At 37.6% G+C, this 14,584-nt stretch overlaps 1 protein-coding gene and 1 long non-coding RNA gene across 6 annotated transcripts in view; one reads left to right on the top strand and one right to left on the bottom strand.

Moving 5' to 3' along the window:
• The first annotated feature begins 26 nt into the window (after window positions 1–26).
• MCM8 (minichromosome maintenance 8 homologous recombination repair factor) overlaps window positions 27–14,584 on the top strand; it is a 41,394-nt gene continuing 26,836 nt past the window's right edge. For 2 of the 3 annotated variants that reach the window (XM_027621323.2, XM_027621320.2), the window contains exons 1-8: window positions 27–329; window positions 2,382–2,534; window positions 2,863–2,946; window positions 5,150–5,232; window positions 5,643–5,792; window positions 7,517–7,620; window positions 8,591–8,789; window positions 12,454–12,539. In XM_027621323.2, the coding sequence (XP_027477124.2) occupies window positions 2,387–2,534; window positions 2,863–2,946; window positions 5,150–5,232; window positions 5,643–5,792; window positions 7,517–7,620; window positions 8,591–8,789; window positions 12,454–12,539 (854 nt within the window). In that variant the 5' untranslated portion in view covers window positions 27–329; window positions 2,382–2,386. Of the gene's footprint in view, window positions 330–1,445; window positions 1,522–2,381; window positions 2,535–2,862; window positions 2,947–5,149; window positions 5,233–5,642; window positions 5,793–7,516; window positions 7,621–8,590; window positions 8,790–12,453; window positions 12,540–14,584 lie in introns of all 3 variants that reach the window. The other variant, XM_027621321.2, reaches the window with a different exon arrangement.
• LOC113937281 overlaps window positions 9,320–14,584 on the bottom strand; it is a 45,628-nt gene continuing 40,363 nt past the window's right edge. For all 3 annotated transcript variants that reach the window (XR_003524578.2, XR_003524583.2, XR_003524582.2), the window contains one exon: window positions 9,320–12,552. This is a non-coding gene — a long non-coding RNA (uncharacterized LOC113937281). The remainder of the gene's footprint in view (window positions 12,553–14,584) is intronic.

Below are 14,584 nucleotides of genomic sequence, written 5' to 3'. Positions count from 1 at the left end.
CCAAAAACGAATTTGGAAGTTGACGAGGTCAGCTTGAATAGGTAAAGGCTTTCCCGCGAGGCTGCGAGGTGTCGGGGCGGAGCTGAGGCCCCAGAATTGCTCCAACAGATGAGACTCGGCCCCCGTGTGAGGACGTCAGGAGGACTGCAACTGAAGGGACTTGGGCAGGAGTCACCTGAGGAGCTCGAACCTCAGTTTCTTCTTGGCCCCACCTGTCTCCCCCCACCCCTTTCCGGGAGAAGGGGAGAGCCCGGCGGGGCACACCTGCTGCCACCAGGAACCTGCCCAGCTGAGAACCGAGAGAGCTTTGGGACCTCTATTTTTTGCAAGTAAGAACAGCTTGAGGAGACCTAAATGAAGTAGGGTATTTAACGAAGCACAGCAGACCCCCGCCGCGGGTGGCTCCTTTACTCAGTTCTGCAGTCCTATTTCTTGCGTTCGTGTTGGAATTTTTACTAGTTATTCTCACTCTGTTATCTCATTTGGGAAAGATATGGCATGTAGCGTTCTCGAAGGAGCGCTTCGTCTTGGGAGTCTGAAGACGGAGTTTGGAGCTCAGTACTGCCGCCAAACAACCTGAATCTTGATGTTTCTCAGGGCTTCATTTTCCTGACTTGCGATGTGGTCTGGACGATTATCAGTTTTGTCTTGATCTAACATCGTGAACTTATTTGGGTATTAACTTATTTATTAATTAAATCCCTTCAGACAGATTTGGGTATGGTCTTTTGTGAAGAATTGCACTACAGTGTACGGATATATTATTTATTTCTTTTTATCCTTAGGATATGAACTATTTTTAAAAATGGACTTTATTTTTTAGAACAGTTTTAGGTTTTAGAAAAATGGCGCGGAAAGTGCAGGGAGTTCCCTTATATTTTCTCTTCCCTCCCCTCAGACCGGTTCCCCTTGTTAACACCCTGCAATATTGTGCTACATTTGTTGCAATAAATGGACCAATATTGATGCGTTATTACTAGCTAAAGTCCAGAGTTTATGTTAGGGTTCTTCACTCTTTCTGTAGTACAATTCCATGGGCTTTGACAAATGCATAATGTCATATATCCACCACTGTAATATCATACAGAATCATTTCACTGCCCTAAGAATGCCCTGTGCTCCACCCATATGAGTTTTTTTAAAACCCATTTTAAAGGTCACTTATATTTTGAATCTTTGATACTTAGCCAGAACTATCTTTGAGTTAAAAAAAAAAGAGTATCTTGCTAGGTACAAAACAAAAAATGTGAAGAGATACTAGCAAAAAAAGGAGTATGATATATTAACAAATATGGATATGTTATTTAAAAAACTATTGCATTTCAATGAATTTATCTAAAAACTAAATTAATCAGTATTGACCTGGAAATGATCTTTCTTTTATTGTCTTTTTAAGAAGTTGTTGAGTCCCGGAAACTTAACTTCTTTCTCATTTAACCCTATAGAGAAGAAAGATTGAAACGTGTATGTGCCATGTCCCACTCGTATGCTTCCCCAGAAAGGTCTACATTAGCTGCCTATGTAAGAATATCCTTGTATCTCTGATAAAAGTGGATATGACATGCAGGATTGACTGTATATAAGGGGCTATGATGATGTATTCCTAGTGTCACAGGTCAGGATTATGTTCAGCCAGTGCTGCTGTTTTATATGTGCATTTATAAGTCTAAAACACTACAAACAAGTCATCTCAGTTAATTACTTGTCTTATTTTCATTGCTATAGTAGGAGCTCCTTGCAGACAGGTGCAGTACTTTATTTTTATCCCATGAACATTCAGTATACTTGGTGAAACACGATGGGTATACCTTAAAAAGAGATGGGACCACTTGCAATGACATGGATAGAGCTAGAGAGTTTAATGCTAAGGAAAATAGGTCAGTCAGAGAAAGACAAATACCATATGATTTCCCTCATGTGTGGAATTTAAGAAACAAATGAGCAAAGGGGGGATAAAGAAAGAGACAAACCCAGAAACAGACTCATAATAACTATAGAGAACAAACTGATGGTTACTAGAGGGAGGTGGGTGGGGGTGGGTGGGTGAAATAGGTGATGATGGGGATTAAGGATGCACTTGTTGTGGTGAGCACCAGGGTTGTATGGAAGTATTGGATCACTATGTGGTACATCTGAAACATATTACACTGCCTGTTAACTAACTGGAATTTAAATAAAAACTTAAAAAAAAAGAGAGAGAGATGGGAATTAGAAGGGTAACTGCGGAGTGTTTGAGGCTACATCTCCTATTACCATAGTGTACACTGTTGCAGGCCTGTTTGCTAATCTCAAACTAGAATACATTAATTTTCTCTTATTAACTATGTTACATTCTTATCGCTATTTTCACTGTAATCTTGATGAAGATCTTGGTCTTTTAGAAAATATGAATGGAGACTATAGAGGCAGAGGATTTGGACGAGGAAGATTTCAAAGCTGGAAAAGAGGAAGAGGTGGTGGGAGCTTCACAGGAAAATGGAGAGAGAGAGAACGCAGACCTGACCTGAATAAAACCATGAGAAAACATCCTTCTGGTAGGGGAGGACAAGGATTGTTCAATTTTTTTTCCTCCACAGAGGAAACTATGCCTGTCCTACAAAGCAGTTTAACTTAAATTTCACTCTTAATTTGATGTTACTCCTTAAAGTAGTATTCAAACATTAAGATCCAAAATTTTTACTGAAATCTCTAACTTAACCTGTAACTACTAATATCATGTCAGCTTCTCAATCCTGGAAGGAGAAGCAAGTTGGAAAAAAAATGTTCTATTTCTCCTGACCTACTGCTTGCTTTGATAGCACATATACTATTTCTGCTGACCTAGTATTCTGGGTTTTTTTTGGTTTTGTTTTTTGTTTTCAGAACAAACCTCACAGACTTTGCTACTACAATCAACATTGGATCAGTTAATACCATATAAAGGCTGGAAGCTTTATTTCTCTGAAGGTAGAGTTGAAAGTACAGAAAGTACCATAAATTCTATTTTCTTAATTTGTCTTTGGATGTTACATCTCATATTACTATCATTTGGCTTACTGATAGATGCCACCTTCTTTAATTTTAGTTCACCCAAACAATTAAATCATGTTTGTTTCAAGAATATTTTAGGTTTTATATCAGGAAAGGAGAAACCTCACTAGGTATTTCAAAAAGGGGATTTAATACAGGGAATTAAAATATACAGATGGAAGTCTAAAAGAGCAAAAGGGAAACAGTGAGGTAAGCCCCCAGATAGTAATAACTTCTGGAAGCACCAACCGTCCTTATGGCTTAGGGTACAAAAGGTACGAAGTTCTGAAGTGGCCAGGACCTGGGAATTCAAAGGAAGGGCTGTTGCTTCAGCCACTGAGGAGTACCCTACAAAGCTGTGCTTGGACCTCTGAAGGGTGCCCTTCACACCTGTGCTCGACCACTGCAGTGAATGAAGCTGCTTGTTGCTGATAACTCTGGTGGGACGATTACACAGTTGATGCTCAGAGCTGGAGGCTGGAACTATAGCTACTTTCTCCAGCTGAAAAGAATTAGAAACAATAAAATCCTTCTTTCTTGCCACCTTCCAGTCTTTAAAGTGTCTGCAATTCGCAGAACCTAGAGGGAGTCTGGGAAATGCACTGTGCAGATCTCGATCATAGCATCACAGAGCAGAAAATAGAGGGGTGGGCTTGGAACTGAGAGACCACCAACACACGTTTGTGTAAAAACACACTTAAGGAATCTCCCCTTTTATAATCAAGAACATCAGCTAGCATCATACACTTTTCTTTATAGGTTTGGAGACTAGTCTTTTCTGCATTCTTTTTTTTTTTTTAATTTTATTTATTTATTTGACAGACACAGCAAGAGAGTGAACACAAGCAGGGGGAGTGGGAGAGGGAGAAGCAGGCTTCCTGCTGAGCAGGGAGCCCAATGCAGGGCTGGAGCCCAATGCAGGGCTCGATCCCAGGACCCTGGGATCATGACCTGAGCTGAAGGCAGATGCTTAACAACTGAGTCACTCAGGCGCCCCTCTTTTCTGCATTCTTAACAGTTTCTATGTTATGTCTTTTATTAGTTATGGATTATATGTGCATATATATCTGTGGGTTATTTTCCCACTAGATTGTGTACTTCTTTAAGAGGGCAAAGACCTTGCCCCATACCAGGAACTCAGTATTCATTTGGTGAATGAATAAAGTGCTTTACAAATGTTTTCTGTATTGAGTCTGTTTTTTTCTGTTATATACACAGATGTGTTTCATAGCTGATGGGTCTTTTGCTGCTTTAGGATGCATTAGCTACCAGCCACCTGCAATATGTCCCTAGCGGTTAGCCCAGAGCACTAGAAGTGATCTTTAGACTGTTCCTAAAGATGGAGTTCAGGAGATACCTCAGGTTTATATCATCTATACTTCCAAACTACTTCACGGTATTATTTCTCTGCGGGAGACCAATTTGAAAATGTTATAGAACTTCTAGTATAAAGGTTTTAGGACGAGAGTGAAGTAGTGGTCTGTCTCCCCTCATTTCAGGATGTGGCAATATGGACTAGTAGAATTTATTTTGCAAAGACTGATTGTCTTTAGCTCTGTTTCTGAATAATTTATTTAGTTCATGTGTCTAGTTTGGCTTTATTATAATTTTCATTTTAAGCTTTATTATGTAAGCTATTTGAACTACTAGGTCCTATTAAATGTCAAAGGTTCAGTACTAAGATTCCCAGATATTGGTGCTTTTAGAGAGAGTCACTTCCTGGGGCGCCTGGGTGGCTCAGATGGTTAAGCATCTGCCTTCGGCTCAGGTCATGATCCCAGGGTCCTGGGATCGAGCCCCACATCTGGCTCCTGACTCAGCGGGGAGCCTGCTTCTCCCTCTGCCTCTCCCCCTGCTCGTGCTCTCTCTCTGTCTCTCTGTATCTCCGTGTCTCGAATGAATAAATAAAATCTTTAAAAAAAAAAGTCACTTCCTATTTGCATTTAAGATTATGCAGACCTAAACTTGTTTTAGAATCTTAACTATTCACTCAGTACTTACCTATATACTTATGTAAATGTAATCAGAATGCAAAGTAATTGGAAAAAGTCGTCTACCATGTATACAGTGTTTCTTGCATCTCATGAAAAATATGTCTCTACACGTGATTATTAGTGCTAATGCCATTTTGTTGGATTAGTTTACAGCAGTAGCTCTCCTTTCATTCGGAAGATTCAAGCATTTGAAAATTTTTTCACGAGGCGTATTGATTTATATGATAAGGTAAGATTCCTGTACAACAAAGCTACTAATCCACCTTTATGTGTTGTCTTCTAGAACAGTATATTTGAGGTGCTAGTGATCAGTAGATGCTGCAGCCAGACAGCCTTGATCCAGATCCCACCTTTGCCACTTAGCTGCAGTATGGATTTTAGTGTATTACTTATGTTCTTTGTACCTTGGTTTTCTCATGTATAAGTTGGGCATAATAGTATTAATACCACCAAGGGTTGTTAAGAGGCATAAGTAAGTTAATATATTTTAAATACTTTAAGTGGTACAAAACTTACTGTACTTACTCATTGTTATCACCATATAAACATATGCTTTTTCAAAGTGTGTTATGGAATGTTTAGTTATGATAGTTGACTCCAGGAAAGCCATCATTGTTTTCATGCCTTGAAATTTTATAGGATGAAATAGAAAGAAAGGGAAGTATTTTGGTGGATTTTAAAGAACTGACAGAAGATGATGAAATGGCTGACTTCGTACCAAACATAGCAAATGAGTTGAGGGATGCACCTGAGAAAACCTTGGCTTGCATGGGTTTGGCAATACATCAGGTAAAGACTTCTCTTGTGCAGACTCTGTCAAAATTTTAAAGGAAGATTTTACAGTGACAGTACCTTCTCAAAAAGATACTTAGTTTTTAACCAACAGACATTGGCTAGAACTGAAAGGTTGCACTCCTGTCCTAAAAAATACCATTCATTCTGTATACAACAGCTTATCTAAATGTGACATTTATTTTAATTTATTTGAATTAGTTTAGTCTATTGAAGATAATACAGAAATTAAAGAGCTCCTTGGAAACAATCTCATAGGGAAGATAAGACAAGGATCATGTTATCAGTTACGAACTTGGAAAGCAACCTCAGATTTAAGTTCTTTGACATGAGGCAAGTCATTTACTCTCCCTGAGTGTCCCCATATATAAGCTGAAAATAATATGTGCTGTGCCTGCCTGACTTTTTCTCAGGGTCAGTTGACAAAATGTATGTGAAAGTATTTCGGCTGGCAAAGGGGTAAATGCTTCAAGGTAAAGAGTAATACATCTCAGAACAGGCACAATAAAGTACTGACTGCATTCAGAGATAAAGATAAGACCCTCAGCAATTGGAGAGGAATGGGGAAAGCTCAGAGGAAGCCTTTGTAGAGATGGTAGAGTTATGATGGGTCTTAAAGGGGTACTGAGAACTGCACATAGAGCAGAGGAGGTAATGGTAGCCAGGCGCAAGGAATCGTTCATTACAAAGATGTGTACACTGCTGGTACTGGAGACTGGAAACCTTGGTGTTGTCTTCAGACTCCTCTCATTAGTTCTTCGTATCCAAGTCACTGCATTCTTTCATTTCTATTTCTAAAATATCTCTTAAATCCACCTCTTTTCACCTTTACTGCATCAGTCTTAAACCTTCGGTATGTTTCCTAAATTGTTGCTACTATTGCTATACATGGTAAAATATGATCTGTCTTTGGAAACTGCAGCAAAGTGAAATCTAAATCCTTTCTGTGGTGTTGAAGGCCTTCCATGATCTGGTTCACCTTCCTCCCCACTTTCACTCACTACCATTCAGCTAAGCTGAGCTCTCCCCAGGATTCTTTCAATAGTCCGATCTCTTGCACATGCTATTCCTTAACCATGGAATGCCCCTTGCATTGCATATCCAAAATTGGGGGGGGGGGGGGGCTGACACTATTATCTCTCCATGAAACCTTTCTCGTGACCTTTTTTCAGAACTTGCATAGTATTTTGTCTCTAAATCTTTATGGTCTTTATAACAATTGTAGCTATATATGTGGATGTTATTTTCACTCTTAGGTTGTCAGCATACTGCTTTGTGTACAAGAGGTTATTAAATATTTATTTAATGTCAAATGCCAAGGGGGTGGGTATTGGGTATTTCAAAAGTCATTTTTATTTTATCTTAATAAATCACTGAATATGGAGAAATAGAAAATATGTTTGCACCAGGGCCTGTCCAGGAGGTAATAGCTTTGAAGATTACTGTAAGGACTTTTACTATTAAGCTTATTTTGGACAGAAAGTAGTAGATAGGGATGCTGGAGTTTTCCAGGCCAGGGATCACAAAATCCCAGGTAAAACAATCCACTATAAAATAAGTAGTCACAATTAAATACCAAAATTTTAAAGGGCTGTTAGAGTTCTGTTAATATTCTGCTTTGAACTATTTATATTCATAAACTTCATATTTTCTATGAAAGAGTTCTGCTTCAAGAGGATGTTTTGTTTTCCAGCTTTTAAGTAAATACCTGTCCTGTTTAGGTATTAACTAGGGACCTTGAAAGGCATGCAGCTGAATTACAAGCCCAAGAAGGATTGTCTAGGGATGGGGAAACAATGGTAAATGTACCACACATTCATGCAAGGTGAGGATTTGCTGGTATTAAAGTATTATTTAGAACCTGGCATTTAAGACTGTTTAAGAATGAGAACCTCGGGGTGCCTGGGTGGTTCAGTCGTTAAGTGTCTGCCTTCAGCTCAGGTCATGATCCCAGGGTCCTGGGAACGAGCCCCGTATCGGGCTCCCTTCTTGGCAGGAAACCTGCTTCTCCCTCTCCCACTCCTCCTGCTTGTGTTCCCTCTCTCACTGTGTCTCTCTCTGTCAAATAAATAAAATCTTTAAAAAAAAATGAGAACCTCATTTTATAAAGCCAAAGAAATCAATAAAAAAGGGTATGCATTCTTTGCCATCTCATTGGTTGTAACACCCAAGTGAACCCACTGAGAAATCTTCAAAGAGATCATGACAAAAATAAACTTCTCCTGCCTAAATAATCTGATTTCCCAACCTTCACATTTTTGTAAACATTTATTTTGGGTGTATACTTATAAAGTCCTTGCTATTTAAATTGATGCTTTATGTAATATACTAAGTGGTATGATTATACTTTGTTAAAATTACTAGGTTTCTATTAGATATAGAACAAATGGAATTTTGTTTTTCTTTAATTCATCTTTAAGATTTTAAATTTTCATTAGAAATCATCAGGGTTTTGTTTTTCTTTTCCAGAATTTATGGAAGACATTGTGTAATAGTTCTTGAAAAAGAAGTTAGAAACTGAAAAATCACTTTTTTTGTTGCCAAAATTTTTCTGTTGGCATTATTTTTTTCCTTTTCTCTTTCAGAGAACAGCCTAATGAAATAAGAAAAGGGAAGGTTTAGCATTTTTTAATTTTTAGGAATGATTTAATTCTTGTGAATTTTCTGATATATAGGGATGATACGGTTGGAGAACTCCAGTTGCTCCTAAAAGGAAGTTGTGAAAATACAGATAATGTCCACTGTTGGTTCATTTGTAAATGCATAGATAAATACATTCTTGTTTTTGTTTTTAGGGTCTATAACTATGAGCCGTTGACACAGCTCAAGAATGTCCGGGCAAATTACTATGGAAAATACATCGCTCTGAGAGGGACAGTGGTTCGTGTCAGTAATATAAAGCCTCTTTGCACCAAGATGGCTTTTCTTTGTGCTGCATGTGGAGAAGTTCAAGGTTTTTCTCTTCCAGATGGAAAATACAATCTTCCCACAAAGGTAATATGTTCTTTAACTAAATTATTTATCTTGGCAAAGAAGGCAAATCAGTTTACAAAAAACATTTCCCAGTGTTTCTGAACACAGAGCTTATTTTTATTTTTAATTTTCAGTTTTTAAATTATGAAATACTTCAGGGTATAGAAAATAAAGAAATAAAACATTTCTCTAATCACCACCCAGAATTTACATTTTGCCAGTTCCAGATATATTTTTAAAGATAAAATATTACTGGGAGGGATGGGGTGGCTGGGTGATAGACATTGGGGAGGGTATGTGCTATGGTGAGTGCTGTGAATTGTGCAAGACTGTTGAATCACAGATCCATACTTCTGAAACAAATAATGCAATATATGTTAAGAAAAAAAAAAGAAGATAGCAGGAGGGGAAGAATGAAGGGGAGTAAGTCGGAGGGGGAGACGAACCATGAAAGACAATGGACTCTGAAAAACAAACAGGGTTCTAGAGGGGAGGGGGGTGGGGGGATGGGTTAGCCTGTGATGGGTATTAAAGAGGGCACATTCTGCGTGGAGCACTGGGTGTTATGCACAAACAATGAATCATGGAGCACTACATCAAAAACTAATGATGTAATGTATGGTGATTAACATAACAATAAAAAATTAAAAAAAATAAAGATATAAAATATTACTGATGTGATTAGTGTTTCTTTTGTACCCCCTTGCTTGTACCATTCCCAGAGATAATCATTATTCTGAAGTTAATGTGTATTCTTTCTATTCATATTTTTATATTTTGACTTAATAGATATACACACCGAGTTTTCTTTCCTTTATTCTGCTGTTTGAAAGTGATGTGTTCTTTTTTTCTTTATTAACTTTTTTTAGACTATAGATCTTAAAGCCATAGAAAAGTGGAGAGAATATTTGTATACCCACCATTATGGTTGACAAATATTAATATTTTGTGATTTTAGCTTAATTTTTTAAACATAAGATATTAAGTATTAGAATTAAAGTTGAAGTCTCTTTGTTGCCCTCCCTTGTTCCACTCACTTTTTTCCTTCCTCAGAGGTAGCCACTCTTCTGAAATTGGCATGTATTCTTCCATTCTGCATTCTCAAACCTGACTATATGTGTAGGGTTTGTTTTGTTGTGTGTTTTTACATAAATGGTGTACTGAGTGTAACATTTCTGCAAACTTTTTTTTTCACTTGGTTATTTTGCACTTTATCTATCTTAATACATATCTAAATTTTTCACCTTTACCATTGTAGAGTACTCCGTTGAATGAATAGTCACTATTTATCCATTCTCCTGGTGGACATTTGTGTTGTTTCCAGTTTTTTACAGTTATATGATGCTGCAGAGAACATTCTTGCAAGTGTCTCCTTAGCAGAGGAATTTCTCAATCGTAGGATATACTTATTGTTAAGTATTAGATGTTGTAAAACGACTTTCCAGAGTGTTGGTCCCAGCTTACACCTCTGTTGGTAGTGTTAAACAATGACCATTGCCCTGTATTCTCATTTACACTTGGTATTGTAAGACTTTTTAAATTTTGCCAGTCTGATTGGTATAAATGGTATTTATACCAATTTCTGTTGTAGTTGAACATCTTTTCACATCCTTATTGGCCATTCAATTTCCTATATTGAATTTTCTGTTTAAATCTTATTTTTCTGTTTGTACTATTGATAGGAGTTCTTTATGAATTCTAGATACTAATCATTGATTATATATATTACAGATATCTTCTCCCAGTATTTGCTTTATCTTTTAACTTTGTGGTATATTTTTTGTTCTCTAGTTTTACATTTTGACATGGTTAAATTGATCAGTTTTTTTCCCTTGTGACTTTTATGTTTTATGCCCTGCTTAAAAAGCCTTCTTCACTTGAGTGTTATAAACATATCTCTTACATTTTCTTTTAATACTCTTGTTTCATTTTTATATTTAGATTTTTGTCCATCAGGAATTTAATCTTGGGAATGGCCTAAAGCTAAGGATCTAATTTATTCTTTTAAGTGAAAAGCCAGTTGTCACCATTTATTAATTAAGCCCTGTATTCCTACTGACGTGTATTGTTTCCTCTATGGTACACTGTCCTGTAGACATGTGAGTCCATTTCATTTCACTGGTCCTGTACCAGCTCTATACAATTCTATTTACACTGATCTCATTAAAATTTTTGATAAGGCAGGGATACTTACCATATCTGTTCTTTTCCAGAGTTGCCTTTACCATCCTTGGACTTGAATAAATTTTACACTGACTACATTTTTACACAAATTGAAATTTGTAAGGTTCCCTTCTCTTACAAGAAGAATAGGGTGTGTGAGTTTGGCTATTGGTTCTGAATAATCAGTGGTGTTGGTAAATGAGTGTCATCTACTGTTTGTCTGGGGTTAGGGTTCAGGCTCTGCCTTTAGTTCAGAGGCCAGAATTTTGATCCTGACTTGCTGGATATTTTCTTTAAACTGTATTTGGTCAAGGTATTTCCATGCTCTCTAATATAGTGGGTAGTAATGCTGACTGTAAGAGGAGCACTAATGTGAAGAGGTTCTGCATGTGTCTGAACTTCCATGAATTGAAATGACCAAAAAGATGGTTGTTCAGGAGATCCGTGTTTTAGTCATTACTGTATAACAAATCACCCTAAAACTTAGTGGCTCAAAATAACAACAGTCATTTCATTATTTCTCATGGTTTCTGTTAGTCCGAAGTATGGAAGAACTGCTTGGCCAGGTAGTTCTGCATGTAGGTCTCTTAGGGAATTGTAGTCAAGTGGTGAATAGAGCTGAACAGCAAGAGGCTGGAGTGGTTGGGGGCTGACTGGGCATCTCTCCTCCTGTCTCTCTGGGCTGGTTTTGGCTTCTTGTACACAGTATGGCAGCTCAGGATACTCAGTCTGCTCACATGGCTGCTGAGAGCTTCAAGAAACAGGTCCAGCTCTCAGGAAAAAAATGGCTTTCCTCTTTTGAGCTAGCCTCAGAAATCAGGTGTCATCACTTCTGTTGGTTACAAAGTGAGTCATAAGCCTGTCCAGATCCCAGGAGAGGGAAATTAGACTATCTCTTGATGAGGAAGTGGGAAGGTTCTAGAAAGGGTCATGAGGAGCTACTGTTGCAACCATATTTGGAAAATACAGTCGGGCACAATCTCTGAATTTATAAATGCATCTTGAGGTCCAAATAGGAAAGAAGGGACTTTTAAATACTTGAACACAACTCACTTGCTTGTTGAGGGTTGTCTCTGTGGTACAATAAATATTACACAAACAGTGCAAAAGGAAGTGAGATAGGAGAGCTGAGGATTAAAGGAGACCCAGGAAGACTTTGGAAAAGGGGAGATTTGGGGCTGGATATGTGGGATTGGATGCAAGAGGGCATGCAAGGATCAGGAGACTGCACAAAGGAAGGAATATGTGCTCAGTGTGAGAGGCTTGTGAGGAGCCTTACACACCCACGGCTGAAAGAATAAGAGCAGTAATCGAGAGGGACCAGCTGAAAAATGCTTCAAAAGCTTGTAATACAGAATTGATGCAGATGGAAATAGAAACTCATTAAGCTCATAGTGCGTTTTACTACAACACCATTCTGGGACCAACTTAAAACAGTATTAAATGAAGCATTTTAACTTGCATTTTCCTGAGATGTGATTGTAGTTTATCAAAATCTGGATGTGAATTAATCTTGTTGCAGTGTCCTGTGCCCACATGTCGAGGGAGGTCGTTCACTGCTCTCCGAAGCTCTCCTCTCACAGTTACGATGGACTGGCAGTCAATCAAGTAAGCAATCAGACTATAAATAAAACACAGATTTTAGATCTTTCATACTGCCAAGTAAATCTATAATATTCCTTTATTATACTGAGTCTTTTCTGTAGACAGTAATAAATTATAGAATAAAGGGTTTATTTGATTAAGAGTTTATGTGGTGAAATGATAATTGTCTTTATTTGAAATTTGTCCTATATCAGATTCCAGAAAGGATTTTAAGTATAAGTGTCATGTTCTTTTGCTACTGAGGAATAGTTCATTTTATTTCTCACTTTTATGTGATTCATTGAACTGGATATAGACCAAGAAAGCTGTATGATTTTCTTTCCATAAGCTGTGGTAGAAATGTTGTTTAGAAGTTTTAAAATAAAGAATACCTTAGAAATGGGCATGTTCCAGTTCATGTTCTCACTATCTATGAGGCATTTTACTATAGGTTTCTTTTTTTAAAAGCTGTTTCTTGCAGGTCATAGGGTTTTGTGTGTGTGTGTTTAACCCAACAATTTATTCCATTTTATCTGGCTGTAGTCCCATAACTCATCCCTGAATATAAAATAATGGGTAGTTTTAAAGTCAGAGTGCTACCCAAGAAATCTGGCTAAAACAGGAGATGGTCTTTAAAAAACTAAGAACCTAGAGAAAAAGTGAGATGGATTGCTACCAAGCCCTGTCCTAGCTTCACTTCCTTTGGTTCTGTAAAGACTAAGACCAACATATATAATAATTGTACACTATGCTGAGATCTTCTCAAACTCTCCATTTTATAAAAGAAGAAATGTTTGAGACTTTTTTTACATTTTATTTTTTTTAAATTTTAATTCCAGAAAGATAACGTGAAGTGTTATATTAGTTTCAGATGTACAATATAGTGATTGCTCAGTGCTCCTCACAATAAGTGTACTCTTAATCCCCTTCACCTGTTTCACCCATATCCCACCCACGTCCCGTCTGGTAATCAACAGTTTGTTCTGTATAGGTAAGAGTCTGTTTCATGGTTTGTTTCTCTTTTTTTTCCCCCTTTGGTCATGTGTTTTGTTTCTTAAATTCCACATATGAGTGAAAAATCATATGGTATTTGTGGCTCTGATTGGCTTATGTCATTTAGCATTATACCGTATAACTCCATGTTGTTGCAAATGGCAAGATTTCATTCTTTTTTAGGGTTGTGTTAAGACTCTTGAGCATGGTCTTGTGCCGTTTTAGCGCACAAGAGTGTACAAAGAAGGTCCGTAGGACTTTCACCACTGACAGTGGTGATGAGGGCCTCAGAGGAGCTGTACAGTTCACAATAGGATAGGTGCAACAGAAGGTCCAGGGTAATTCATTTATTTGTACAAAATCTCTTTGTTTTCTGGTAAAAATAGCAGACAAGAAAACAGGCTTTAATATTTTAATTGGATTTGAATGATGATCTCTTGATATTAGGAGATCAAACTTAGAAAGGGAGGCCATTTAGGGGCACCTGGGTGGTGCAGCTGATTAAGCGTCTGACTCTTGGTTTTGGCTCAGGTCATGATCTCAGGGTCATGAGAACGATCCCCAAGTCAGGCTCCATATTCAGCAGGGAGTCTGCTTGAGATTCTCTCTCTCCTCCCTCATCCCCTCCCCACCCTCTAAAATAATAATCTTAAAAAAAAAAAGGAGGCCATTTAAATCCTTTTCTTGACTCTTTAAAAGTAAGGTATTGCTAAAGCTCATTTTGAATAAGTTATAGTAAAACTTTGTTAGTACAATATTAGCTTACATTATTGTCTTATTCTACCAATGTGTAGATATATAAAATGTCTGTCCTAGGTGAAAGTTCTTCCTGCCATTTAAAGTAAATCAATTTCATTTTTTTTCTGAGGCTTAGCTTGGAATGACCACAAAGAATTAAATTATTGTTTCTCAGCTAGTGCATTGAAATACTTGAATGCATCAAAGTGAAAGCCTTACAATATATATCAAAGGCCTTGCAGTTGAAGCAGTCCTAGTTCTGGGGGTTTACCTGATGAAAACAGTCACAATATGTGAAGAAATAGCTTGCTGAAAGTATGTTTTCACATTGTGTGTAG

Source organism: Zalophus californianus, chromosome 8 (assembly GCF_009762305.2).
Source record: "Zalophus californianus isolate mZalCal1 chromosome 8, mZalCal1.pri.v2, whole genome shotgun sequence".
Classification (NCBI taxonomy): domain Eukaryota; kingdom Metazoa; phylum Chordata; class Mammalia; order Carnivora; family Otariidae; genus Zalophus; species Zalophus californianus.
This window is presented reverse-complemented; position numbering and strand designations above follow the sequence as displayed.